Source organism: Phalacrocorax aristotelis, chromosome 4, assembly GCF_949628215.1.
Source record: "Phalacrocorax aristotelis chromosome 4, bGulAri2.1, whole genome shotgun sequence".
Lineage (NCBI taxonomy): Eukaryota > Metazoa > Chordata > Aves > Suliformes > Phalacrocoracidae > Phalacrocorax > Phalacrocorax aristotelis.
The window spans coordinates 5,625,523-5,653,320 of NC_134279.1; the positions used below are offsets into that span (position 1 = coordinate 5,625,523).

A 27,798-nucleotide genomic window follows, 5' to 3' on the forward strand; every position below is an offset into this window, starting at 1 on the left:
TGTGTGTCCTTTCAGTGTATAAGTATATAAAGGGTTTGGATAACGCAAGCTTTTGTTCGTCAGGCCAGTCAGTGCACCATATATGATCACCCCCAGGGTGAGGTATCTGTCAATGTAAACACAAAAACCTTTCAACAGTTAAAATGCCAGAAAACACCTTTTCGAAAGTCTGCCTGTAATATTAACATGTAATAATGCTTACTTGTTTGATTCATTTACGTAATCTCACATACAAAAATTAGTTCATAGACACAGTTATTTAGCTCATGCTCAAAATACAAGATAAAGACATTTTTGTTCTTCTGGTCCACAGATTTCAAGAGGAATTTGGCAAAATAAAGATACTAAAAATAAAAAAACAGAGAAGTCCACAGAGAAGAAAGTTCTTAGAACTTCTGTGACGTATCTTTTGGTTTTTTTATGATAAATAGTAATCTCAGCCCTGAGTCTGATCCCATAGCTTACCCTGCTTTGGACAGGAAGCTTGTCTAGACACCTACTGAGATCCCTTCTGACCTGAATTATCCAGCGATCCTCATAAATACCAGTGTTCAAATTTGCCTTTCTCCTTATTTACCTTGTGTAAGCTGGAAAAAGAAAATATGAAGCTACTAGAAACAGAGCATCTTAGTATTTGTGTTTATTATGCCCTATTCATTTGTACAAAACCTGCCACTCAGTTTATTGAAAATAAACTTCGATACATTCTATGTTGTTGTTGCTACTATCAGTCTAACTTCTGATTTCTTTTGATACAAACAATATTTATTGATGCAATGTTTGTCCCAGCATTTTTTAATCAATACAGATGAGGACTTCTTACGTTTACATAACTTTTAATGTAAATAATCACTCTTGGCAAGGTCAGTAAGACCAACCAGTTTTGTCTTACTTTGCCAACTTTTGTGGCTGGTAAAGTTCCAGCAATGTAACTTCTTTTACAGCATCAGCGATCCCATGAAGATCCTGCAGCTCTAAAATTCAGCTTCTATCAGGTGATCACAGCTGGACCTCGAGCCCCATCTGAGCTTAGAGCTCTCCAAAAGAGATGCCTAGCACCTGGATGGTATGCTACCCATATTGAAAGATGGCTAACTTACTTCCCACCTTACCAGGTGAGTAAGACTATATATATAATATCCTAAAAGATTACCTTTGTAAAAGTCTTGCCTACTGAATACCGATCCTCAGGGGTATCCTAGGTATACTAGAGCATGTTTTAAGATGTTGATTATGATTCTTCATAGCCATGCTCTAAGCAGTTGGTTGGCATTGCTAGGAATGTCGTGTCTTAGCACCTTACAACTGGGAGCTTCTTCAGCCAAACAAATCAGAAAATCATCTGAAAGCTCAAGAAACGTCACTGCTGCTCCTTGAACTCTCTTGTACTGTGAACTGCCTTTAACTTGCAGCTGTTTTTCATTTGCTCATGCTTCATCGTTCCATGTCTGGCTCTTTGTCAGTAATGTTGAGGAAGAGAGAACTAGGCATGCAGTGCTTTGTGGTCTCTTTAATATCAGACAATACATCAGGGTTGCAAAAGAAAAACTGAAGGAAAATAACGGCAAGCTGCTTGATAATATTTGTCTCCTCTGAGTGGTAGCAAGTATCAGGTAGCATCAAGGGAAGTCAGCTGGGATATTGCCCTCCCTGCATGGGCTGAGAAGAGTTTTGGTGTGTGAACACTTTGGGGTGTAAGAAATACCTTCTCCATCTGAAATGGGGATTACCACATGGAAATGGATATGATCTAGTGGTTTCGTAACACCTTAATATTTAAATGCATCAGTGTTCACCCCCTTCTTGGTCCTTTCATGCAGTAATCTCCCACTGTGTCAACCTCCTTAGGCTACAACTGTAGTACTAAATAAACCTGTACCTGTGCAGGAGTTCACAGGCTGTCCTGCTGCTGTCCATACCACATGATTTTTAACACACTTCTGGCACAGTTTGGTCCCATAACAAAAAACATCTTGCCAAGCAGTTCCAGAGCACAGTTAGAAAGATAACAAAACCATTACTGTTGGGGAATGTGGACACAACCAATTTGGTTTTGCAGGTGAGAGAGTTTAGCATCATGGATCCAGGTCATATTGTGCCATTTTGCCTCAAGACCAGAAAGCTGTCTCTGATTTGTTTTAGTTAGCAATATAAATAAAGCCTTTGTGTAAGTCAGCATGTTTGCCATCTTAGGCATCACCATTTTTTAAGGTGAATTCATGTTTTGCCTAACATTTGACTTCTCTGTAACTGTCAAAGCACTGGGTCTCTTTTGCACACTTTGTTTTTGGAAATTCCTCGCACGTTGCTGCCCATAACAGTGGATCTGCATATCAGAGCCTCTACTGGGACTCCTTCGTGCACTGAAACAGTTTGGCATGTTGGTGTTCCTAATCATCTACATTTGGTATCTCTCACTGATCCTGAATCCTCAGCGTATTCTTTGTGTTAAGACCAGTTTCTCTGTGCATCTTCAAGCCTCAAAGGGTGTGTGCTTATGGACCCGTAAGTTTCAGTACAGGTGGCATATAAGCAAACTGAAAATTGGATCTCTCTGCAAGCTTCTGTTGGCATGTAACATACAAATCGTTAGCTTCCTTCTGGCCCTGTGTAAGATCAAGCCTCAAAAGATGCACATCCTAAGCCCTGACCATCATGTGATAATCAAGACCGGGCAGACAATATCACATGATCAGTATCTCCCTGGTAGATGTATTTCTGGAATGGATTTTTCTGACATTAACAGCATGTCTGGCACTACTCCCCACCCAACATTTAAAGATTACTTTAGTTGAGGGAGGTTGGCTGCAATCTGAACCTTCTGTTTATCCAGGACTTGCTTAGCTGAGACAAGTTGGCTGGACTCTGCACCTTCTGTTTTCACAGAGTGTGCCAAGGAAGCTGTGATGCATCTAACTGGTGTTATTCTCCACATATTCTCTTTTAGGCCAGCCTTGTAGACTTCATAAGATACACAATACTGCAATATCATGATACTTGTATGAAATTCTCTAAATTGTTTTCATTAGCTTTCCTCCAAAAGTAACCCATGAATATTGAACAATAGGCATTGTTGTACAGATCGTTGCCAGATTTTACATCCCTCAGTGATAGTGAAGAACCAGCCCTGGTAGCCTCATGTTTTCTCTGTAAAAGTACTAGGGATTAACTTGCATTGCAAAAGCAACAATATACAGTTGGCCATATCCGAACTAGTTAGCAGGGTCAAGGAACTGCTGAAGCATAAAACAATTACATAAGGCAGACCTAAAATCAGCTCAGCTTAAAAGTACAGCCTTATCTAAAAAAAGAGGTCCTTCCTTCACCAAAAGAGCTCTCACCCAGACTAGCTAAGGCTATCTACAGTTTTTAATGTTGTATAGATTTGGGGGTTTCTACATGTATGACTGAATTGAAGTCTTAATATCCATTTGTAATTCTGTGATTACGAAGTCAGCAGGCATACAGAAAGTGGTAGAAGTAGCAACAAGAATAGGTAAGGTTCCCTTTTCATTAGAAAAGTGGTAACAGCACACTTGTCTTATGTGGTAAGAATTTGCAAATCTGAGTACCTTGCAAATATTTGGGGTTCAGATGTTTAGAGTTTTGAATGACTTATTTTATTATCTCATAAGTCATACAAACAGTCCTCTTTTGTCTGGTCACCATGACAGATCTCTAGAAGTTTAAGAAGCTTATGTCCCTTAAGTTAATTTCCCGCCTGTGACTCACTGCTTCAACGCAGTCATACTGAAGAAAAGAGGACCTAGCATGACGGACTCCCTCATGAGCCAAAAGACATGCTAATCTGCCAGCCCTATAGGAAATCAAGATGATTTCGCAACAGCCATCATTAAATGGCCAGTCTCAAGCTCAAGGACTTGGGCTGTTTCTAAGCTGTTCTCCAAACTGTCTTGCTCCTCTCCCACGATGGTGACTTTTAGACATGAAGTAACTCATGTATAGCGGGAGAGCAGAAACTCTTCAGCTGTCAGCGATATTACACTAAAGTGATCAATATGCTGTAAAGTGACTCAAAATACTTCATCTGTAGTATTTTCATTATATATAAAACTATCTACTCTGTAAAAATTACACTATTTAATTTTTCCACCTTGCCAATACATGAAATGCCTTAGATGTTGAGGAATTTAATGAAATTACATCTTCCTGAGATCAAGATATGAATAAATCAGTACAAGAAAGGAAAAATTTTGCCTCTGTTCCTTACAAACTCCCTGAAGGTTGAGAGGGAGCGGTTTTTTGTTACCTGCTCCCTGGGAATGTCAGGAATTTGAATGTATTTCTACTGGTAAAACTTTTTCTTACATGTCTTTTTTGGGGTGGCAGAAGTTGGAACGGCACAGATAGTTATCTCTATTTGATTTTAAATACTGAAGAAAAAAACCCTCCTTTCAGATGGAAATATCCCCCAGTTGGGATGTTTTTTGACCTCTGTGCTATGAAGCACTTAAGGCCTGTTTTCAAAGCTGATGTCTTAGGAAAGCAGTGAGTTCATTTTTGGACTCAGGCAGTCATCATGCATCTGATTGCAAAGATTTCTGGAATGAGCTACCACTTTCTGAACAGCCTGATACTTCCACTAATCCACATCTCTAAATCTACTTGCTATATATGGGTAATTCCAAAGACCGATCTTTCAAAAGTAAAGACACTTTCTCCCTTTTGATTATGCTCTGAAACCTTGTAGTCTTGCAGCCCTCTAGGTTTCATCCAATCCTGGAAGTAATTCACATTATTTTAGCCTCTCTGCTTGCATGGAAATGTAAAAACAAGCTTCAACACTGCTTGCAGGAGGAGATTGTTGAACCACCTGCAAATCTATTTCCTCCTTTTCGTCACTGAAGCATGATGGAAAAAGTAGAGGTGTTTCCATGACAGGAAATGAATGCTTGACTAATCCATCTGGGACCTTGCTTCTCTTCCGACAGTCACAAAGACCCACACTTGCTGCCCGATCAGTGGGTCATTTGGGCATGATGCCACATTTAATAAAATTCTCAGGTAGTGTTTGTTTCCCTCAAGATTAATCTCCAGGTAAAAGGGTGGCCCTGTCTGAAGTAGCCTACTGTGTGTGTGTGTATGGTCAAGCCCTTAAAAAAAGAAAAAGAAATTACCTACCAGTACCTGGCTTTCTTAGAGACATGTCGCACACTCTGCAGCTATCTACATCCCTGCCTTAAGGTCCTCACAACATCTGCCTTTATTCATATTCTCAAAGAAGTTGTTTTCATACAATTATGTATTGTTTTGTGGGTTTAGCAGTAAAGGCATTTCACCTAACATCCACGTGGTTTCTGTCTTTCTGGTCACTTCCAGCGACAAGCTTTTCATCATTACTGTAACTTACATATGTATATGTTTGTGTCTATGAGAATTATAGGTTATTTTTCTAGATATTAATACCTTTTTTTCTTAGCTGGACAAATCTCAATCTCCTGCCAATATTTCTTATCTTTCTAGATCCTTCACTGTTATTTCGCTGTTACCACAACAGCTTCCAATTTAATATCATTTCAGATTTAATTAACATGCCATTTACCCTGCTCCCAGGTCATTAATGATGATGACAATTAAAACTGGACCAATTATCATTCTCTAGGGCAGTACTCTCCATATAATGAATGAGTTTGACACAGATGGAAGTTTCAGCTTGAAGCTTGAAATAATTAATTTTAAATTAAACTTCTATTTATTTTATTTGTTGTAGTTGCTAATTATTGATGGACAGCAGCTGAGAACTGACCCGTCTACTGTAATGGATGAAGTACAGAAATTTCTGGGAGTCTCTCCTCATTATAATTACTCTGAAGCTCTAACGTGAGTTAATTTAATCATTTTCACATGTTTCTACATTCCTAAAATACCATTTAGTCTGTAAGTAAGCTCACTGTAAAATAAAGCCTCTCGTACTTCTCCTTCGAGCTGTCAGTAGGATGTATTCTTCAATGTCTGCAAAGAACACAGTTCAGGGTTAGATTTTTCTGTGAATCATCCACTGAGCCACTCAATGTGGAGCTTGACTGTTACAGAAGTACACTTCTGACAAACGGACAAAGGAAGTATTGCTTTGTGAGAATTGCATACAAATTTTGGATGAATCAAAAGGAATTTTATTTCCGTAAGTGGAACATGGAACGCTGACATGCATAAACAGAAAGGAGAATTAGTTTCTCTTTATTTTTGACATTAGCCACAAGACAGATTCAACAGTTTCAGTCAGGAATGTTACATCCATTCTGTGCATCATAAACACACAAGTGCACAAAGCCTTTGGATTCTGAAGTTTAGATTTGGTTGCCCTTAAAAGAAGACTGAAAACGTTAGGTTCACCCTTTTGAGTCTTCAGTCTAAACTTGGGAGATGCATCCTCCTTGCAGTATCTCACAGCCTTTGAGACCTCACACTGCAAAATACTTGTTTCAGGTTTGATTCGCATAAAGGTTTCTGGTGTCAGCTCCTGGAAGAAGGAAAAACAAAGTGTCTTGGAAAGAGCAAAGGTAGAAAATACCCTCCTATGGATTCTGAGGTAATTACGCTCATTGCCATTATACAGGGATTTAGTTGCCACATATGGGACACCACACAGGCAAAATCATAAGAAGGGAGGGAAGACAAAATTAAGTGGATGTTAATTATTTGACTACCTTTCCCTACAAATGAAACATTTAAGATAGCTGTGGAGTGCATAGACTTTTTCAGTTCTTTATTTCAAATGTCTAGAATTTAAGTCATTAAAAAAACAACTTTTAAAACTTGGCACCCCTTAGAAAAATAAACTTGGCACCCCTGAAATTCCCTGAAATTCCCTTGGAAACCTGTCCCCTTTACCTAAGTGACTTAAGCAGCAGAGGCTCCACAGTGCGTGTTTTTTTCTCAGTCATGATCAAATATGTGTAGTTGTGTCTGGTCCCTTGCCTCTGAGAGCAGTTAGACCATGACAAGTAATGCAGACTCTCATTTAATCCAGTTTTAAGAGAGGTTACGTTCTGTTTCTATGGATTTTATCATTACCTTCCCCAGACAAATGCTCAAATGGAGAAATTTCCATCGGATCAAATGCTGCAGCCTGTACCCAAGGGCAGTTTAGTCTCCTATTCTAGCTGTAACTTTTATGTTTATCCTATCCTGTATTCCTATTTCATTTAGCCTGACTAAAACACAAATAAAAACTTACAGTTTGAACAGCAATACATATTAATGTGGCAAGTAAGCCAGTATTTTCTTCTTACAGTACTTAAATTATAAATAACTCTGTATCAATAGAATCATACAGATATAAAATCATTGAGTGAGATGGCTTTTGACTTGTTTATTGTTGTATTTTTCAACTCTAATACTTCTGAAAATGGGGTTACTAATTGATACATTTAGAGGCTTTGGTTTCAATCACACTTCAGTAAAGTCGAAGTAACTACATCAACTTTAGTGCGGTTCTTCATTTCCATGGCAATCTGAGAGTAGGATCAGATCCTTTGCTTTGACTTCAGTGTTCATGTTGGACAACCTTTGTTTCTCTTGAAATTATCTTTCACAGTTCAGCTCTTAACTGAAGAGCTTGAACTTGCAGTCAGTAGGTAGCATAAAACGATGTAAAATGCATAAGAGAAAGTAAAGTTTTGACACAGGTAAAACAAACTTTGAAACTAGCATTCACAGCAACAGCAGTACAGCATTTTATTAAATAAAAATATCTCCCTTTGTATCCATCAGTGCAGGGCTTTTCTGTCAAGCTACTACAGAGATCACAATGTGGAACTGTCAAAACTCCTACACAAACTGGGACAACCCCTGCCATCATGGCTGAGACAGGAGCTACAGAAAGTAAGATAGCATTGAAAAAAGGCTTTTTGAAATGTCTCTTCCACGCTTCGGTCATCATACCTAAAGTCTCCAGTAGCTACCAGAAAGTCTTGTAAGATATACCTCTTCAAAAAAGAGTAAAAGATAGAAATTATTTCCATATGCTGGCATGTGGATTGTGAAAATACATGTGTTAGAGCTCTGGTGGGTCAAATCTTTCTCATAAACATTTCTGGGCCTATGGACTTGTGGATTACCATGCACATATATGGAAGTTATTCACAACTGGTATAAGCTTCAGAGATACACGACCTGTCCGATTTCACGGTAAATATTTAGATTTTTATATATCAGTTTAAAAGTATTGTGTCTCATGTAGGTTTTGTAGCCCATTGTTAGACAGCTGACAGTTTTTCTTACTATTTGATTATTGTCTTGCATAAAATAAGAAAATTTAATGTAGCACAAATGCCAAGTGTACTTCTGCCTTTGGAATCAGCTTGCTATTACCCAAAGTATATACTAAAAAGGGTGAGAAGTACAGTTATCATATATGATTTAGCTGTGCACAGCAACAAAATGCACGGAGCAAAATCTGGAAGCCACAGGCAAAAGCAGTGTGGAAGAAAACAAACACCCCCCCCCCGCCCCCCGCCCAAAAAATCACGTATGATTATAGCCTGTAACAACAAACCCTTACGATGTGGTAAGGGCCTTTATCCATAATTACTATGTCTGATTGTGTACTGACTGAAAAGGCAAAATACATAACGTAGCCATTATCTGAACAGGAATTTAACTGGACTGGTGAAGCTCAAAAGTTGCAGTATAATCCTTATGAGCGTATTATACTTAAACCATTGTGAACCGAACTGAAGCAGTGCAATGAGCAGGCTTTCACTCCTGGCTTCTCTGAGCAGCCAGGCCTGGATACTGCACTCTGGGCTTACGCTGCTGTGAATCAGGAATGACTCCACTGAAATGAATGAAAAACCTGTAAAGAGCAGTAGCAGATCCATACTTAGATTGCCTTATTTTGCACCACTATTTTTTCCTTAATTTATTTGCCTTCAATCTATGCTTTGAGTATTCCAAGATCCCTCACCCTGATCAAAATTGTAGCATCTTTCAGTAACCTTCAGTTTACGTCAGCTGCAAAAATCCATCAGATTTCCAGATGAAAATGCTGGTTCTGGTTCCATCTGGTTCCAGATACACTAAACATGTTTGGTGTTAAATATTAGGAATAAGCTTTAGGGGAAAAAAACACCAACAACGATAATCATGGTAGAAAATTACGCTCTAATACTGGAAAACACAAATATCCAGCCTTGCATTTATGTGATACATTTCAGTGATACATCTCACAATGCATCAGTTCAGATGTGAGATAAAGTCTAATTAATAGTACTTAAAAGTTGAGAAAGATCAATGAAGACTTCAGCTGAGTATGTTCGTAATGCTTCTCCACTGAACTTTGGCTCTGAGCGTTTCTAAAGGCATGAAGAGGTAGTGAAAACAAAAGCAAATTACAGTACTAAATGCAATGCTTTTTAGAGTAGCTCTCTAATGTTATCATGATTTGTTTTAGGGTGAATAGTTAAAAACATGCATCAAATGGTGGGAAAACTTTATATGTCTCAGTGCTGGTTTACGACATTTATGTAATCATATACTTTAACTTTCAAGGTAGTGGAATGGAAACCAGTCTGTTATTCCCTAAATAGAAAACAACTGTTGAGATCCTTACTGTACCTCTAACTGGTTATCTTTATTATTTATTGATTTTGTCTATGTAATACCTGGTTTTGATAGGCCTGTAAAGAAAAAACCTAGACAAATTTGCTGTATATAACGATATTCTTTACGCAGCACATTTTTGCTAAGGGAATATGCATGAAAAATGATGAGGACTTACTAGAGTAGACATTTTTTAAAATGAACGGCTTTGTTATTTATTAGACAGAATGAGAATTTTCATTTCACTTTAAATATTCACCGTCATATGGATTCATCCCAAAAGCTGACTTGTCTTAAAATGCTACTTCTTTGATAAAAGAAACACTCTGGATTCTGAACATCTGTAAAAGCAAATACTCTGCATGCTATGGACAGCTCATGCGTCCTGCAAGCATCTATATGGATTTGATACAACTAAATTGAATAACTGGAGAAAATACTTGGGATTTTCATCCTGGCATGATTGATTTTACCCTTAATAGAATTTGATGTATTGTCACTCAAACGTTCTAAAAAAATCCACAGGGATTGCACGAAGCTCCTGTTTTGTGCACTGCTGCCTCAGTTACTCCATGTTCTTCAGAGCAGCAATTATAAAATAGAAGAAAATAGGAAAAACTTTGGGCACTATGAAGTGCCTGAAGTTTTCATGGTGAGAGGACCCTCTGCACACAAATTGAGTGCCTCCTACGTGCAGGAGGAATGCGCTTCAGCCACGTTCATAGTTCATTCTTTGTTTTCAAGAGCTCCCTTTCTGTCGTCTCTCTCTGGGAAGCGAAGGTGCCTGCAGAACGAGAATGAGTGGGCAGTCACGGACAGAGTGCTGATGGGGACGTGCACGTTGGTCGCATTGTCCCTCCGGGATTTTTACAACAGACAAGGTGACATGTCTCAGATCTGTGGACTACTTCTGTGAAGTCCTCTCTGAGGTACGGCAAGGAGCCCCCTACAGTTGCTGGTGATCTGGTAAAACAGCCCAGCTGCAGTCACCATGTAGCACTGGGAGGGTAAGTCCCCCACGTGCACGGCCTTGGCCTGGGCTGGGACTAGGCTTCGTCTGGCAGCTAAACACAAAGCTCATCCTCCAGGAAGGAGTGCCGTGGTGACGCTCAAGTCCTGATGAGGAACAGTAGGGCGGAGCTCTTGTATCGTCCCAGTGCCCTTCCTAATGGAGGGAACTGGGAACGAAATGAATGAGTTCCTAGGGAAATCTTCAGCGGATTCCTGTGGTAACTTTACCTGAGTCAATACTGAGAACAAAGTAGCTTGACCTGGAACTGTGCATCTGAAAGGGCATGATCTTGGATCTGCGTAAGTCCAAGCTCCTGTGGTGCAGCTGTTAAGCACCAGCATCTTTAGAAAAGGTGCTGCGGGATTAGCTGCTTTTACACTAGCGGGCTAGTCTCAGACCCAAATCCAGCAGAGAGGTAAAGGCAAACTGATGGTGCTCTTCGCAGTTCTGAATTTGTGACATTCGCTTATTACTTGTGTATACAAAGATGGTATGAAGCCACTTTTTTTTTCTCCAGAACTATTCTATTTAAATATGTTCTTACATTTAACAGGAGACTTTAGAAAGCAGAATGACTTTTAATGTGCAGTCAACTTGGTGAAGAATGAAGAGTCTGGGCAAAGCATGCAGACAACAGCTAGATGTGTTATTCCCCAAATCATAGGACGCACATGAGTACAGCTGAGTAAACAAGTCACACAACATGAATTATCTGACAAAGTTTAACCTCTTCTATTCACAGCTTACCTACAGTCGGTGTTTGATTTCCAGAGCTAGACTGTCAGTATTAACTTTCTTAAAAGAATACTGATTCATTACAACGAATTTATATCTCCTAGTCAAAGGCAGGTGTTTTATTGTGGCTGGTAACACAGCCATGGTTTCTGTTCCCCTGGTAGATAACTGCACGAGCAATTTCCTTTTAAGATCCTTGATTATGCGAGCTTCACCTTTATTTTCATAAATGTGATGCTGAAATTTGCTTTCTGCAGACATCCGTGCCGTTAAAAATCAATGTGTGATTATGAGCAGAAAGTGACCGTTTGGGGGGGGGGGGTGGTGGTGTAAACACAGAGCCTAGTATGAAATCACTTAATTATTTGAGCAAACATTCCTGAAAATACTGTGATATTTTCCCAGTTCTACTTGTGCAGAAAGAATGAGTTTCAATGATTTGCAGACTATCTTGTACAGAATATCCTTTTTCATTGCTTAAAAATGTGAAACTTCCTCAGGAAGAAATTAAATAGATATTTCAATGTTTATAGATGTAATACTCTTGTCATTCACATTGAATGAAAATTGCTGGAAACATTTTTCTCAAAGTTTTTTAAAATAAAAAATAGATATTATTCTGATAGTGGCATGGTATCTGAAGTGCAACAATAAACTCTGATAAGAAAATGTAGTGCTGTGTGGAAGTGATTTTTATGTTCACAAAAGTCATCCTTTTCCAGGTTTGTTAGCAGCTATTGCAGCTTGACACTGAGCTACAACACAATCCAGGAGCACGGGAGCAGCAGGAAGTGTTTTCAGAAATGAAAAATATTGCTTATTCTCTCTGTGAGTGAATATTACTGCTTTATGCAGCTGCTCATTTTACTGCTTTTGCTTCCTGCTTACTCTTTATTTCTTGTGCCAGAAATTGCTAATGTGCTATAGAAACAGTTCCAGAGCTTGCTATTTTTAAGATAACAAGCAGACTTTATTCAGATTATTTGCCTTGGGGATTCAGTAGTTGTGCCAATGCATCAGCCTACACAGACATGTGAAAACCTTTCCTGGGAGAAACCTCCAAAGATGGCGTGAATGTCCAAAGGAAATTTCACTGTGATCAACAAATGCAGAACAGAATAGAAAAGTGTACCATCTAGCTGGGCAAAAGCTGCTTAATATCTTCATAGAGGTGTAGGAAAGAGGAAACCTATATTAACAAAATATTCCATTCATTACAGAGAAATTATGCCGCCTGTAATTTAGAAGTCTAAGCTGCTTTTGTAGTACCCATCTCTATAACCTGTAGGAGTAACAAAAGTGAACAGTAAAGTAATAACGGAGAGGAACTAAGCAAAGGGAAAAGATCCTTGCCACAAATAACGCCTGCCTGACCTCTGTCTCCAGTTGATCTCCTTTCATTTAATGTTTCATTTCAGTTCTTCCAACACCAAAATTCTTAGAGCTCAAAGGCAAAAGAGACTTTTTGTCCCTGTGGACCACATGGATGAAGAAAGCACAGCAGTCGGCGTCAAAGGACAAATCACAGGAACAGGAAAGTAATTAACAGCTGAAACCAAGGGCTAGGGAAACCTGAGTGGAGGAGGAATTTAGACAAATTTAGGGTGATGGGTTTAAAAAGCGTAGCGTGAGCTTGAGTCTTCACCCCTCTGTTTTCTGTCAGGTTACTTCTTCCTTTTTTAATACAATATTTTCTTTCTTCCCTTTTTTTGTTCTGATCCTCTCTTGAGAAATTCAGATGGGAAATAAGGCTCACGTACTTTTAATTGCTTAGATGTCTGTCTGCCTAGGAGGGCCGTCCATCTAGTAGCACAAGGTCACTCCCAGATCTCTTCCAAAAGGTATGACATGGAGCGGCCTACCTCAGCCATGTTGTGGGGGCTTGGCTCAGAATTACGACTCCAAGTCCTATAACCTGTGCTATTCGAGAGGTCAGAGAAATGGGCTCTTTTGCCTGAAAAGAAATCTTACTGTTGTCTCCTCAAGTATCTCATGAAGACAGTCTGTCCTATTAAGTCCCCCAGTGAAGCTCCTTCTTCAGCTAAATTCTGAACCTACTTACTCTGGTACAGAAAAAAACCCCAAGACCAAAACAGAAAAACATTCTTTGCATAACTTTATACAAACACAGTACGCACATTTTAGCTATAGAACTCTGTCTGGAAGAAAACTTCATGAGCTAAAGGCAGGAGCCAGCTCCTTCATGCACGTGGCAGAGTGGAAGTAAAATTCCTGAACACAGACGGTGCAGGGTCAGAACAGCTCCCAGCGCAGGTGGGACCGCAGGGCTCCGTAGGACTCTAACCTGCCTCTGCGCTTTTGTACAATCCTCGCAGCACTTTCATTATTCTACAACACACTGCCTGATAGTCGTCTATCTGAAGCAGTCGTATTACATCATCGTCTGAAAACGATGAAAAACATCTAATGTAACAGATACGCCTTAAATAATTTGCTGTCTTTTCCATGGGGAAAAAAAAAAAAAAGGTAAGAAATGTGGATACTAAAATACAAGCCAAAAGGCAGCTTCTGCACTGCACTAGTCGTCACTTCCAGCCTCCTCTTCACAATCTCCCTAACAATTCAAACGCCAAGGTGTCACGCTGCAGCTGATTGAGCCCCATTTCCCATCCCCTGGCTGTGCCAGTTCACTGGCATCTGGCCTGCAAAAGCCAAAACTGCCTGCCTCGCCTTGCCAGTACGCCCGCGTGCAGAATAGAGACTCGCCTTTGAGGTGCGGCTTTTGCTAGAGAGCAGCTTTTGCAGCCTGCTAAAGCCTTTAAAAAACTGCCCTTCCCTACACTGAGGATGACTATAGTAATACTTAAATTACAATACTGTGGTGTAAAAGGCATTGTAATTAGGGAAGGTTTAGGCTGGACATGAGGAAGCATTTCTGTACGGAGAGGGTGGTCGGACACTGGACCAGGCGTCCTGGAGAGGGGGTCGGTGCCCCCGGCCAGGCAGCATTCAAGGGCATTTGGACAGTGCCCGTCACAACATGCCATAACTTTTGCTCAGCCCCGAGGTGGTCAGGCCGTTGGACATGGGGACGATTGCCAGTCACTTCCCAAGGAAACAGTCCAGTCTAGTCTGTGCTGGTTTAATTAAAAATGAGGGTGTGGGACTTTGGCCAGCACTAACCAGATACACTTGCTTATATGGACTGGAAAAGGAAAATTATGTGTGTTCATCTAAAGGGATGACTTCATTCTTCTAGCACATCTCTCATGACCTCTTCTTTCTTCTTAGTCTGTGGTTATCAAATAACAAATAGCAGTGTCTTAGCATTTAAAGCCCATCTTATGTCTTGGCTGGGCATATATACACACATACGTACGTGTATCTCTGTCTACATACAGAGAGCAGCATCCATTGCTGGACCAGCTGAAGAGAGTTGGTTTGGTTTGGGGAGCAACTGCAGCCTCTTCTCCAGGGATCCTTTAATCTGTTTTCACAGAATATTGAGGTAGGAAAAGACCTGTAGGATCATCAAGCCCAACCCCAAGCCCAACCTCCAACCCAACCCCCCAGGCCTCCTAAACCGTGTCCCCAAGCGCCACGTCTACACGTTTTTGACCACCCCCAAGGGACGGACGGTGACTCCACCACCTCTGGGCAGCCTGTTCCAACGCCTGACCGCCCTTGCAGAAGACATTTCTCCCGAGCCTTCTCCTGGCGGCGCTGCTCAGCAGCTGCACGAAAGACCAGAAAGCAAAAGAGGAGGTTTTCGCCCCCTTTGCGGCCAGCCCTCACGCGCATCCCCGCCGCGCCGCGCTTTGTCACCCCGCGCGGCTGTGCCGGGGCACCGCCCTGCCGCGCCCTCCGCCCCGCCCCTCCGCCCCCGGGGGCGGGCCTCCCGCCCTGGCAGCGCGCGCAGGTCTGCCGGCGGTGCGCGCGGAGGCGGCCTCGCGGCGCGGGGCTTTTAAGCCCCTGGGCTTGGGTGCTACCGGCGGCCGTTGGGCGCGCGGGGCGGCCGTTGGCGGGGCGGCGGTTGGCGGGAGGCGGCGGGGCTCGCGGAGCGGGCGCTGGCGCAGCCGTTGGCGCAGCTGTGAGGCACCGCCGCCCGCTCTTCTCCGCAGGCGCGGTTGGGCCCAGAGCGGAACCTCCGCGGCGGAGGAGCGGAGGGAGCAGCAGGTGGGCCCGGCGGTGAGGGGGAGGGCGGCGGCGAGGCCGGGCCGGGAGCCGGCGGCGGGGCCGGGAGCCGGCGGCGGGGCCGGGAGCCGGCGGCGGGGCCGGGAGCCGGCGGCGGGGCCGGGGTGAGGGAGGTAAAATGGCGGCTTCCACGTGGCGGGGTGGGGAAGGGTGATCCATGACTCCATGGGGGCTGTCGCCCGTGGCTGACCCCCTTCCTAGGCATGGAAGAGCAGTGCCTTGCTAATTGGCAAAACTTCTACCCTCGTGTGGGTATTAGTCGTTGACTGTAGCAAGTAACAGGCCGAGTCGGCCCAGGTGCGCGGCGCCGTGGGCTCGGCCGTCTCCCCCTTCTGTGTTTTCTGTTTCTTTGTTTTTTATCCTTTTTTCTCCCGTCAGTAAGCAGTTAGAGCCCAGGTTTTGAAAGTGTTCTTTTTTTTTTTTTTTTTGCCCCCTCAGGAGCGCAGAAGCTGAAAGTACGAAGACACATCTGTTGCCGTTGAAGTTCCAAAAAGTATGTGACTGGGTACGTGTTATGTAATAGGCTCTTAGAAGTGAGGTTTTGGGCAGGAATAATTTATGTTTAGCGACTGAACTAGTGAGACTGTTGAAGGGATGCTAAAAGGGTTAACATAAAGACCTTTGTGAAACCAACTGTAGCTGGAATGTAACAAGAGCCCTGAGGCAGCATTGATTAGCTGTCTCTTGTTTAGCCTCCCCCACCCCATCTTGCAAAAGGATGATAAGGAGGTTTGATTTAACTAAGGAAGGGCCTTGAGGAGGGAAATTCTGCAGGTAAAGCAGAAGTGGAAACCTCTGTGCAAGCAAGAATGGATGTGCATGCAGAGATCAGACCAGCTGTGAACTTCTAGTGAACTGAAGAGTGGTGGGATGAAGCTACGGCCCTTGAGGAAGACAAGGATGAGGAAGAGCGCCCCTCAACCCAAATCAGCAGAATGGTGGAAATACCATAAAAGGAAGAGAAGAAGGTGGAACCCTCAATTCCCGGAATAGTCATGAATATGTACTAGATCTCCCAGAAATATGTTAAATATGTACACAATGCTTGTATATAAGCACGCTTGGGAGGAGTGATCCCCTAAGCACCCAGCACTGTAATAAAGAATAGCTGCTTAATAGTCTGACAAATTGGCTATTGAGTTACTCTGCGATTTTGCACGGCTTCATTTGGCGACCCAGATGGGACCCTCTCTGCTTGGCTGCAGGATCCGCTGAGAAAGGGGACTCCCTAGGGTGTGCTGGGAACTTCCCTGAGGGACTCCTTGCCTCATCCGAATCACTGCGGGAGCAGACAAGGACCAGCTTCTGGAAAGGTATTCTTTCAACGTTTTTACAGGGTAAGGCTATCCAGGGGTAAAGACCCGTAAGTCGTACAGAGATATCTCACGTGGGGCGGTAGCATGGGGTTACTAGTGCCTCCGTGCATCAGGGTAGACAAGCCCAGAGGTAAGCTCAAGCCTCAAAAGCTGTGCCAACCCGGTGGTAAGTCAGTGCCTGGTGATATAGTTACTTATTTGAATGGATGTTATGTGGAGTGTGTTAATCGGAATTAGTGTTTTGGGAATATTGTTGTAATAAGTGCTGTGGGGTTTTATCAGTTGTATGAATGTGTGTGCATGGGAAAAGACTGTGCTAATGTTGCTGTAACTGGATATGCAAGAAATCAACATATGTCAACATCACTTTGTGTTATTTGTGGTGACTGTCACCCTATAATTTTTCTGACTACTGTGTGTTGTAGTACCTGTAACACATTTTTCAGTAAGTTGTGATATACAGGTTGGTTTCTCCTATTGTCCTCTTTGTAACTCACATACCAAAGTTTGTTTTGAGGACGTGGGATGGGTTGATCCGAGACGGGTGTTTGTTGAATACAAACAGAATGGTGAGATTTGTTTGGGTCGATGTTTGTGTTGGATAGTGAAGGATTAGGCATGGGAGGAGAACAACCAGGCATCTTAAAGAAAAGTCCTCTAGGGAGCATTTTGGCACACTGGAAGGAGGGGGGGGGGGCCCGGGGGGTAGTGAACAGGAAAACCTAAACAAAATATTGCAATCAGTGGTGGCCACTGTATAAATTGGATGATGAGGAAAGTGGCCTTTTAAGGGAACTTAAAATTATAACACCTTGTTACAGTTAGTTATTTTTAAGAAGAGTGAGAAAATGGGGTGAGGTAATGTATGTGGACATCTTGGAATTAAGAGACCACCCTGAGAGGCAGAAGGAGTGTGGTTTAAATATTCCCCCATGGGATCCTTTGGTGTTGGCATTAGAGAAGGAGCAGAGAAATAATAAAAGGGAACAGGGAAAGTGGAAGAGGTGTTGTTCAGCTTGTAGTATTGGGCAGACGTGTCTAAAAGTAAAAGAGCCTAAGGGAAAGGGGGAAACAGATGAGCATTCTTTTTTAGTCAGATGTATGCCTGCCCAGACCCACTTCACCGCTGTTGCCTCCTACCCTCAGATCAGGACCATCTGTCCCCGGAGTTGGGAGACAGTCAGGAAAGTGATCCAGGGGAGGGGACTAGCACGTCTTCTCTAATCACTTCATGAACTAGAAACAGTTTTTAAGGAGGCGCCTAAAGTGGTAGCTCCACTGTGGGGCGTGATGGGACCAGACAGACCGGTTAAAGTGCCCTTCACAGATGGTAATCTGGAAACTTGGAGGGAAGTGGTAAAAGGGTATCGAGATGATCCTGTCAAGGTAGCAAGGAGGTTTGAATTAATGACGTGAAATTTGGACATTGACTGGGGAGACAGATCTAACATTGAGTGAAATGACAGAAACAGAAAAAGGTCTGGTGGTTTGAACTGCTCGTAGTCAAGTGGAGGCACAGATAGCAGGAAATGCTATACAGGGGACCATAAATGATTATGTCCCGTTGCAGGGTCCAAGGTGGGATCCTGATGATGCAGGTCAATATCAGTTGTTGCAACAGTATCGGAAGTGGATTAAATGTGGAATGGGGAATGCAGTACCGAAAGCGGTGAATTGGTCAGCATTCTATGCCGTAAAACAAGAATATAGTGAAAGTCCCACAAACTTTCTAGATTGTTTAAAAGGAGAAATGAGGAAATAGACTACCTTGGATCCCTCCTCTGAGGAAGGAAAACAACAGCTAGCCTCCTTGCTTCTAGGGCAATTCTCGACAGGTATCAGAAAAAAAGCTGCAGTGAATTAAGGAACCTGATAATAGGGACTTAGAAAAGTTACTTGAAGAAGCTTCAAGAGATTTTAGGTACTGAGAAGATATGGAAGGTAGGAAAATGACTAAGGTAGCTACAGCCACAGTGGCAGTACTAGAAAAGAAAGGAATGATTAGTAATGGTGGATGAGGATGAGGCAGACTGTTCGGAAACCAAGGGTTGGGCAGGAATCAAATGTACGTTTTGTAAGGAAAAAGAGCACTGGAAAAATGAGTGCCCAAAGTGTCAGGGAAACTGGATAGCTGAAATTAATACTGCCTGATGGGGACCTGGGGCATCTACCCTAGCAGATCCACAGGTTAAAATACAGCTAGGGAAAACAAAGAGAAGTGGGGTTTTTGGTAGACACGGGCACTTCATAGTTGGTTTTAAATCAGGCACTAACTCTGGTTGATGAGGATTCTGTCAAGGTAATAGGAGCAACTGGCCAACAAGAGAAGGCATACTTTTTAAAACCACTCAGATTTAAGATGGGAAAACAGGTTGGGGTACATCAGTTCCTGTATTTACCCAATTCACCCAAACCCCTGTTGGGATGAGATTTGTTAGAACAATTAGAGGCCAAGATAGTTTTCAGGCAAGGAAGTATGGAATTGAAAGTAAAAAGCAACTGGCATTAATTTCTCCTAAAGAGGAGGAAGGGACCTCAGGGGAAATAGAAGAGATAGACAGCCAAGTGTTTCTGGGGGTGTGGGCTACAGGGACTACCAGAAGAGCGAAAAATGCTCCCCCTATAGTAATAGAACTTAAAGAGGGAGTCGGCCCTGTGCGACAGAAACAATAGCCCTTGGAATTCGAAGACCGAAAAGGGGCAGAGAAACTGATAAACAGTTTGTTGCAAAACAAACTGCTTGTCAAAAATGAGTCTGAATACAATACTCCTATACTGCCTGTTAAGAAACCTGAAGGTACTTACTGGGTAGTACAGGATCTGAGAGCAATTTTTGTTAAAATAACTAAGGATCTCCACCCTATGGTGGCTAACCCGTACACTTTGTTGACAAAATTAAAAATGGAGCAAGGCTGGTTTACAATTTTAGATTTAAAGGATGCATTTTTCAGCTTGCCCATAGCCAGGGCGAGTCAGAAATTGTTTGCCTTTGAATGGGGAGTGCCCCTTGACAGGGCACAAGTCCCAATGAACCTGGACAGTGTGGCCCCAAGGACTCAAGAACAGCCCGACCATTTTAGGCAATCAATTAGCCAAAGAACTCGAGTCTTGGAATCCCCCTCCATGTAATGGAACACTTTTGCAGTATGTGAATTATTATAGCCACAGAAACACAGGAAGATTGTATTCAGTGGACTGTAAGTTTATTAAACTTTTTGGGCTTAAATGGATATTGAGTTTCTCGACAGAAAGCCTAGACGGTGCGACAGCAGGTGACTTACCTAGAATAAGAATATGAGCTTTCTGGAGGACAACGGGAACTGGGAATGTTACGGAAAGAAGCAATCTGTAAAACCCCACTTCCCCAAACAGTAAAAGAACTCAGAACATTCCTGGGGATGACCAGTTGGTGGATTGATAACTATGGACAACTGGTAAGGCCTTTAGATGAACTTCTAAAGGAAAATCCTAGACAGCTAAAATGAACTAAGGGTGCAAGAGATAGTTTTAGAGCTCTTAAGAAGCTCTGGCTTTGGGGCTACCTGATCCTACCAAGCCTTTTTGGCTATTTTCCCATAAAAAACAGGGAGTAGATCTAGGGTTCCTAGTTCAGAGGATGGGATCCTACAAAAGAGCTGTGGCCCATTTCTCAAAGCAACTTGATGAGATCAGCAAAGGCTGGCCAGGCTGCTTGAGGGCAGTAGCAGCAGTAATCCTGAATATCAAGGAGGCATGGAAATTTACCCTGGGACAAAAGATGAATGTGAGTGACACATGCAGTTTCGACGGTACTGGAACAGAAGGCGAGCCATTGGCTTTCTCCTAGGTTTCTGAAATACCAGGCTATTCTGGTAGAATTGGATGATATATTGCTTGAAACTACTAACACTGTAAACCCAGCTTCAGAGATCACAGCTACAGCAGAGCCATTGGAAGACGGCTGTATAGAGACCGTGGAAGCTGTCTACACCAGGAGACCAGACCGAAAAGATGTACCGTTAGAGAGTGTAGAGGTTTCGTGGTACACTGATGGTAGCAGCTTCATCAAAGGAGGCATCCGAATGGTGGGATATGCAGTTACCACCACTGAAGAGGTAATCAAAGCCTAACCATTGCTGGTTGGGACATCGGCACAAAAAGCAGAAATCATTGCCCTAACTAGGGCCCTGGAACTGGCAAAACGGAAAAAGGTGAATGTCTGGACAGACTCTAAGTATACATGTGGGGTAGTCTATGTTCATGGAGCTATATGGAAAGAACAGGAACTCCTGACTAGCCAAGGAAAGAAGATAGAACATGCTGAAGAAATTCTCTGGCTGTTGGAAGTGGTCCAGCTACCACTTGGAAGTTGCCATCGTGCATTGCTGAGGGCATTCAAAGGGTAACACTGACTCAGAAAAAGGTAACAATCTGGCAGATCATGAGGCTAAATGGGCATCAGAAAAAGTGACCTTAACGGTAGTCTCAGCTTTAATTCCCGATAATAGGCATGAAAGCCTAACAGAGGTAGAACAGGTAAATTATTCTAAAACTGATTTGGAATTAGTACAAGAATTAGGAGGAAATACCCCTGATAAGGGATGGGCCCAGTCACCTGATGGGAAAATTATATTACCTGCAAAATTAGTACGGGGTTTAGTAAGGAAGGAACATGAAATGACTCACTGCGGAACAGATGCCCTGTGTAAATATTTGAGTCAAAAAGGGATAGGACAAAATTTATATACCACTGCAAAACAGGTAACAACACAACAGTGTGAAATTTGTCTTAAAAATAACCCCAACACATGGAACCATTTGCAGTTGGTTGTAATTGGATGGGGAAATTCCCCTGGAGACCAGTGGCAAATTGATCTTTCTGAACTTCCAAGAAAAGGGGGGTTTCGATACCTACTGGTACTTAGAGATACCTTCTCAGGTTGGCCAGAGGCTTTTCCTTGCAGAACCAATAGAGCAAGGAAGGTAACCAGAGCATTGCTAAACGACATCATGCCATGGTTTGGGGTACCTCTCGCAGTTTCTTCTGATAGGGGGACACGTTTCTGTGCACAATTAGTTCAACAAGTGAGTACAATTTTGGGTATTTATTGGCAATTACATACTCTTTACCGACCACAAGCTAGTGGCCAGGTAGAGAAGGCAAATCATTTACTTAAGCAACAAATAGCAAAGATCTGTCAGGAGTCTAGCCTGCATTGGTATCGGGCCTTACTCATAGCCTCACTCAGGCCATGGGTCAAGTCAAGGACTAAAGACAATTTGAGTCCTTTTGAAATATTGTATGGTAGGCCGTATCAGGCTAAGTTTTTGGGAGACCTTGGCCAAATTGGAGGTATGAGCCTCCAATGGTATCTGACATCATTAGGGAAACAACTACAACAGGTTAATGAACAAGTCCTGGGAACCAGAGCACAGGGATTAGATCACCCGGGCCACCTTTTGAGCCTGGGGACTGGGTTTATGTTAAGACTTTTTCAGGTGATCCTCTCTGAGAGAAGTGGGACGGACCCTACCAGGTGCTTCTGACCACCTTCGCTGCAATCAAGGTTAAGGAAGAGACACCCTGGATCCACTATTCTCGAGTAAAGAAAGTACCAGGACAAGTCTGGACTTCTGAAGCCCAGGGACCTTTGAAACTTAAACTGTGGAGGCAGAATGGGGACTAAGACCTTTTTGTTTTTAAGTCCTATGTATTTAATCAGTGTAGCTACTTGGCAAGAAAATCTTTATATACAATTAACACAAAATGTAAGCAAGGTTTTTAATTTATCAGATTGTTGGATATGTACGGCTCTTCCCAGAGGTCACATGGAACTACCTCTCCTTGGAATCCCAGTGCCTCACTCCAATTGGAGTTGGCCCTATGATAACTTCAACAACTCCAGCTTACCAAATGGGGAGACTATACTTTGGTCAGTAAGTACAAGTTCATGTTTACCTGGTTTGGAGGAAACGTGGCTTCCAACTGGTGAGAAGATTTGTTGGGGGGTAGAAACAACTCCTCTTCCCAAGAGCCTGGCAAAAATTCCCAGTTATACCTGTAACACTAGCATTAATGGACCTAAATTTGAATTAGAAGGCTTAGAAGGTGGGAACCCGATTTTCCTAGAGCGGCGATCTGGAGGGCCAAGTGTAGGGAGATTTCAGAATGTTAGCGAAACTATATGTGAATGTTCAGACTCTTCATGTCTTAATGACACTAGGAATAAGAAATGTCCACCTCAAATCTTGTTAGGACTAGCGTATAACCTAACCTTTGAATGTGCTCCCCAAGGGCTCTGGTGGCTGTGCGGTGACGGACAAGCAAGGAAGGGATTACCTGAGAATTGGGATGGTATCTGTACTATAGGTTACCTAATGCCTCATGAAAAAATATTCAACAACCAAAAGCCATTATCTGGAAACCTGAGAACTCCATGGACTAGAATTAAGCGGATGGCAAACCCCCTAGCAATAAGACCCACAGGCTTTCACAGTTTTGTGAGACGGTTAATACCATTTGTAGGGGTAAGTGAGTTAGAAAAAGCTATTGTGACTATTTCAACCACTTTGGAGCAAATTGAAAATGCCACAGTAGTTGCATTAAAGAATTTGCAGACAGAAGTCTCCTTGAGCAAAGTGGTTTTGCAAAACCAATTGGCTTTAGATCTGTTAACTGCTAAGGATGGAGGTGTGTGCACCGTCATTAACACCAGCTGTTGTGCATACATAAATAAAGAAAAGGAAATTGAAACAGATGTCCACACAATTTGGGAAAAGTACCAGATCCTTCATCAAGTCTCATTGGATGATACATCTTTTGGGTTCCAAGACATCTGGGAAAAGCTGACATCCTGGTTGCCAAATATTGGATGGTTAAAGCAAATCTTTGTAAGTACGATTATTTTAATAGCCCTGGGACTCATAGTGTGTATTATGCTTAGGTGTTTCCTATGGTGTTGCCAGAGAACGACAGATCATTATTCTCACTGGAAGAATAATGAAATATGGCACCAGGTGGAGACAGGGAAGTGTTTCAAGAAGTCTCTAGAGAATAATGGAAAGCTTTAGGTTGGCTCCACAAAGGTTGAAGAAAAGGGGGAACCGAAGGGATGCTAAAAGGGTTAACATAAAGACCTTTGTGAAACCAACTGTAGCTGGAATGTAACAAGAGCCCTGAGGCAGCATTGATTAGCTGTCTCTTGTTTAGCCTCCCCCACCCCATCTTGCAAAAGGATGATAAGGAGGTTTGATTTAACTAAGGAAGGGCCTTGAGGAGGGAAATTCTGCAGGTAAAGCAGAAGTGGAAACCTCTGTGCAAGCAAGAATGGATGTGCATGCGGAGATCAGACCAGCTGTGAACTTCTAGTGAACTGAAGAGTGGTGGGATGAAGCTACGGCCCTTGAGGAAGACAAGGATGAGGAAGAGCGCCCCTTGACCCAAATCAGCAGAATGGTGGAAATACCATAAAAGGAAGAGAAGGTGGAACCCTCAATTCCCGGAATATTCATGAATATGTACTAGATCTCCCAGAAATATGTTAAATATGTACACAATGCTTGTATATAAGCATGCTTGGGGGGGGGGTGATCCCCTAAACACCCAGCACTGTAATAAAGAATAGCTGCTTAATAGTCTGACAAATTGGCTATTGAGTTACTCTGCGATTTTGCACGGCTTCACTGGTCTGTTGAAATCGAGGTATAGGCTTGGTATTTTGGTTTTAGGGCATGCTTCCTTTGTGTGTGTGTTTTATTGGCAGAAAAATAAAGTGCGTAAGTGTGACTAGGAAGAATTGGGCTTGGGTGTACACGTATGAGATATGCTAGGAATACTGGATTATGATAAATTGGATGTTGCTAGTATTTTTCCCTGCCAAACTGGAGGCATCTGAACCCACAGATTTCTTGGGGATGTCCAGAGCAATGTCCTTTTTAATAAGCCTGTGTCTGATTTAATGACGTGAGTACTAAGAGTAATCTGCAATTGCAGGAGGAGAGGGACACAAGTTTGGTACTAATGACTTTGTTTCAGAGCAATTTACAGCTCCTAGGAGGGGATCATACTGTTCAGTGATGTTTGCTGTCTTGTATATGTTTCCAGTAGCAATATTAAACTGCCTCAAACTTGTTTTACAGGGGAAAAGCACTCTTGAGTTGTGATGAAAGAAGAAGATGGGGCGAAATTCCACATGTGAATTATAGGAGTAGCTGTGACTAGAACTTCTAATTTTTACTTAGGGTAGGGTGGATCTGTCCAATCTTCTGGAGTTAATACCTTTTGTGAGCAACAATATTTCTGGTTACCAAGTAGAGCTAGCAAAAGCGAAGTTTAGGCTAGATCTTAATCTCACTTTAGACTCAACAGAAATGAGCTGTTTTTAAATGAAGTTCAGACTTGGAGCCTAAATTGGATCTTCTGCACTGCTTCTCTCTTCTTTACGAAGAAGGACTGGAATGTAGCTTATTGTGCCTAAAATTAGCCTTGACTACTTCTATACTAATACAGTTAGGGCGACTGGCTCATTTTGTGCTGCTTTCAGGGATATGCAGCTCCTGTCTTTGGCCTGTTACTAAGTCTTAAGCAATTACATTAATTCCTACTAGTTTAGTGGCTGCACAGCACTCTGTCATGTGCCTGGCCATGCTGCAGTATTATTAAATCTGATGACACGTGCACTCTCAGTGGTGGCTCTTCTGCTGTTCAAGTATGTTAGAAAGGTTGTTGCAAGGAGTATGTGTGTACTGTAGAAGCTGAAGGTAAGTTTGTGAAGTCTAAAAAATGAACGTGAAATCCACAGTCATAATTTTGTATATATGCCAATGTAAAGCATTCAAATGTATGAATGTCAATAAAGAGACATTGACTTTCACTGCAAGTGTCGCTTCTTCCTTACAAGACTAATAACCAAGACTAGACGTGCATGTGTTCCTTGGAGTTACACAGACCCAATCTGCGTGTTGTCAGGATACAGCTTTTGGTAGTTGGGCCTTGTATTTGTGACTCTGTGTGGTTTCAGGGCAAAGCAGCATCTGGGTGATGCATTGTCTGGGAGCCATTCCAGAAGTCACATGATTTTAGTCAGAGGTTAGTGTTGCAGGGGAGAAGCAGTGACTTGGAATGTAGTTGCTTCTTCGATTTCAGTTGCTGAGGGACCTTTTATTCAATCCATGTTCAAGAAAAGTATGTGTTGAGCTCTGGTAGATGGTGAATCATTTTAGAATCAAAGAGACTTGTTTTACTTATAGGTAAACTTACTGTCTTAGCTAATACCAGCCACACTGGCACAAACTTGTGGAATTATCTTCCAGTTAATAAGGAAATATTTTGCAAATCATTGCACGCTGACAAGTTAGGGGGGAAGGAGGGGCTTTGAAAGGAGTGGGAAACAAAACCTGTGAAGCTACAACTGAGATCGGTAGGTGGTGCAGTTACTGCTAAGCACTTGGCAACTGAAGGGGGTGTCCCTGTTTGAAGTGGATGGAGGGGTGGAACTGTGGACTTTAATTACAATGTGGATTAGATCTGAGGAAATTACTTCCGATGGTTGTTAGTCACACTTCGGACTAGACTGGTAGGGACATTGGGGAGCTGTCACAGGAAACTTTTTTTTTTTTTAAGAAAGCATGTACTTTTCCTGCCATGGCCAAAGTATAGCTGAATGTATATTCTGTGTCGAGCTATAATAAGTGGTACTACACCTGTTTAATTGGTGGTGTGTGATTACTCTTTCATTTTACGCAGCTCTGCATGCAACCCTATCATATAACGTCTTTACTGCTTAGGATTCCAAATTTGTGGCTGCCAGGCCTGGTAGCCAACAGTCATGAGCATGTGCTGTCAATTTCCTTCTCTCCAAGAAGAGCGGACTACTGTTGTAACCTTAGTGCTTTCAGAAAATAAGTTAACACATCTATTCTACAAGGGCAGTTATTTGCTTATCTTACACATGAAAATGCCAGGCAGACTGGCCAGGAGAGAGCTGCTGCTCTCCAGGGATGAGGGGTGGGTGTGAGAGTGCTACCATTGTGTGCGGGTGTGGTTGCTGTTCTGGCAGGTGCCCTGATGCAAAGTGGCTTCCTTAGTGTTTTAGATTTTTTTTTAATTGGTGGTTGTTGGGGGTTTTTTGTGACTGGCTTTGATCCCATAAAGAAAAGCAGGTGTGGACAATTGGATAGGGAGAAGCAGTAGGGGTGGGGATCTGTTTCTTCAGGGATCTGGCATGCATTAAAACAATATTAACACAGAGTACAAAACTCAAGAATATGACAAGAAGGTCTGGAGAGACACATTTTTCTTTTGTGGTGACCGAAATGAAACTGAAAAGTTTAGGCTTGCTGGTGTTGGTATTTAGGTACTGTACAGCATTGCACTGACATTATCGTCTGATGTGTTACCCCAATTCCCTTGAAGTTTAACCTTTGCTTTTATCAGACAGCAGCTGCCTTTTTAATCTATTTTAACAATTTCAGAGCAGAATAACTGAATTGTTGGGTTTTTTTTCCACAAGTAACTGTTTGAAAACTGGCTGGCCTGTCTCTGCGTCCTATAATGGCGGATCCTTTTGTGTGACACTAACTTAGAGGAGGATGGTGTAGCTGCCCTGCTAGTCCATTGTGTGAGCAAGTGATGAGGTCACTGGTGTTTCCACCTGAATTAATTGGCCTGGTGGCTTGATCTGGCCTGCAGGTTAGATTTGTGAAAAGTATGAACCACAGTGTTTGCTGTGGGTGTCTTGTACTGGTTTCGAGTGCTTAGTGAGGTTACATAGCCTTTCCTATGACTGAAGCTTTCCATCAGCATCCTGTCACGTGCACAGAGGGTAGTGAAATCTGCTTTCCCTCATTACTTGAGTACAATAGAGGTATTCTTACAAGATGTGGCTTTTTCATTTCCATGTGGCTTAGGATGGCTTGTTTTTCATTATTTCTCTTAAAACTTAATTCCCAATTCCCAAACAACTGTTTTCCTATCTTTCCAATCTGTTCCTGTTGCATCTTAGCTCTTACCTTTATAGATGCATCTTACTTTTCTGC

At 42.4% G+C, this 27,798-nt stretch overlaps 2 protein-coding genes and 1 non-coding gene across 4 annotated transcripts in view; all 3 read left to right on the top strand.

Annotated features, from left to right (window-relative positions):
* LOC142056008 (bifunctional heparan sulfate N-deacetylase/N-sulfotransferase 3) overlaps positions 1-11,999 on the top strand; it is a 75,665-nt gene extending 63,666 nt beyond the window's left edge. The window contains exons 11-16 of one of the 2 annotated variants that reach the window (XM_075090143.1): positions 945-1,115; positions 5,732-5,841; positions 6,448-6,550; positions 7,735-7,845; position 8,355; positions 10,309-11,999. In XM_075090143.1, the coding sequence (XP_074946244.1) occupies positions 945-1,115; positions 5,732-5,841; positions 6,448-6,550; positions 7,735-7,845; position 8,355; positions 10,309-10,391 (579 nt within the window). In that variant the 3' untranslated portion in view covers positions 10,392-11,999. Of the gene's footprint in view, positions 1-944; positions 1,116-5,731; positions 5,842-6,447; positions 6,551-7,734 lie in introns of both variants that reach the window. The other variant, XM_075090142.1, reaches the window with a different exon arrangement.
* A 794-nt stretch (positions 12,000-12,793) lies between these two features.
* LOC142056874 (uncharacterized) lies at positions 12,794-25,634 on the top strand. Its single transcript, XM_075092399.1, has 4 exons — positions 12,794-12,849; positions 14,846-15,448; positions 15,905-15,959; positions 24,901-25,634. The coding sequence occupies exons 1-4, from the start codon at positions 12,794-12,796 to the stop codon at positions 24,922-24,924; spliced, it is 738 nt and encodes a 245-aa protein (XP_074948500.1). The 3' UTR covers positions 24,925-25,634.
* On the top strand, positions 15,620-15,750 carry LOC142056997 (small nucleolar RNA SNORA24). Its single transcript, XR_012660509.1, has one exon. It is a non-coding gene; the product is annotated as a small nucleolar RNA SNORA24 (small nucleolar RNA).
* Positions 25,635-27,798: the final 2,164 nt, after the last annotated feature.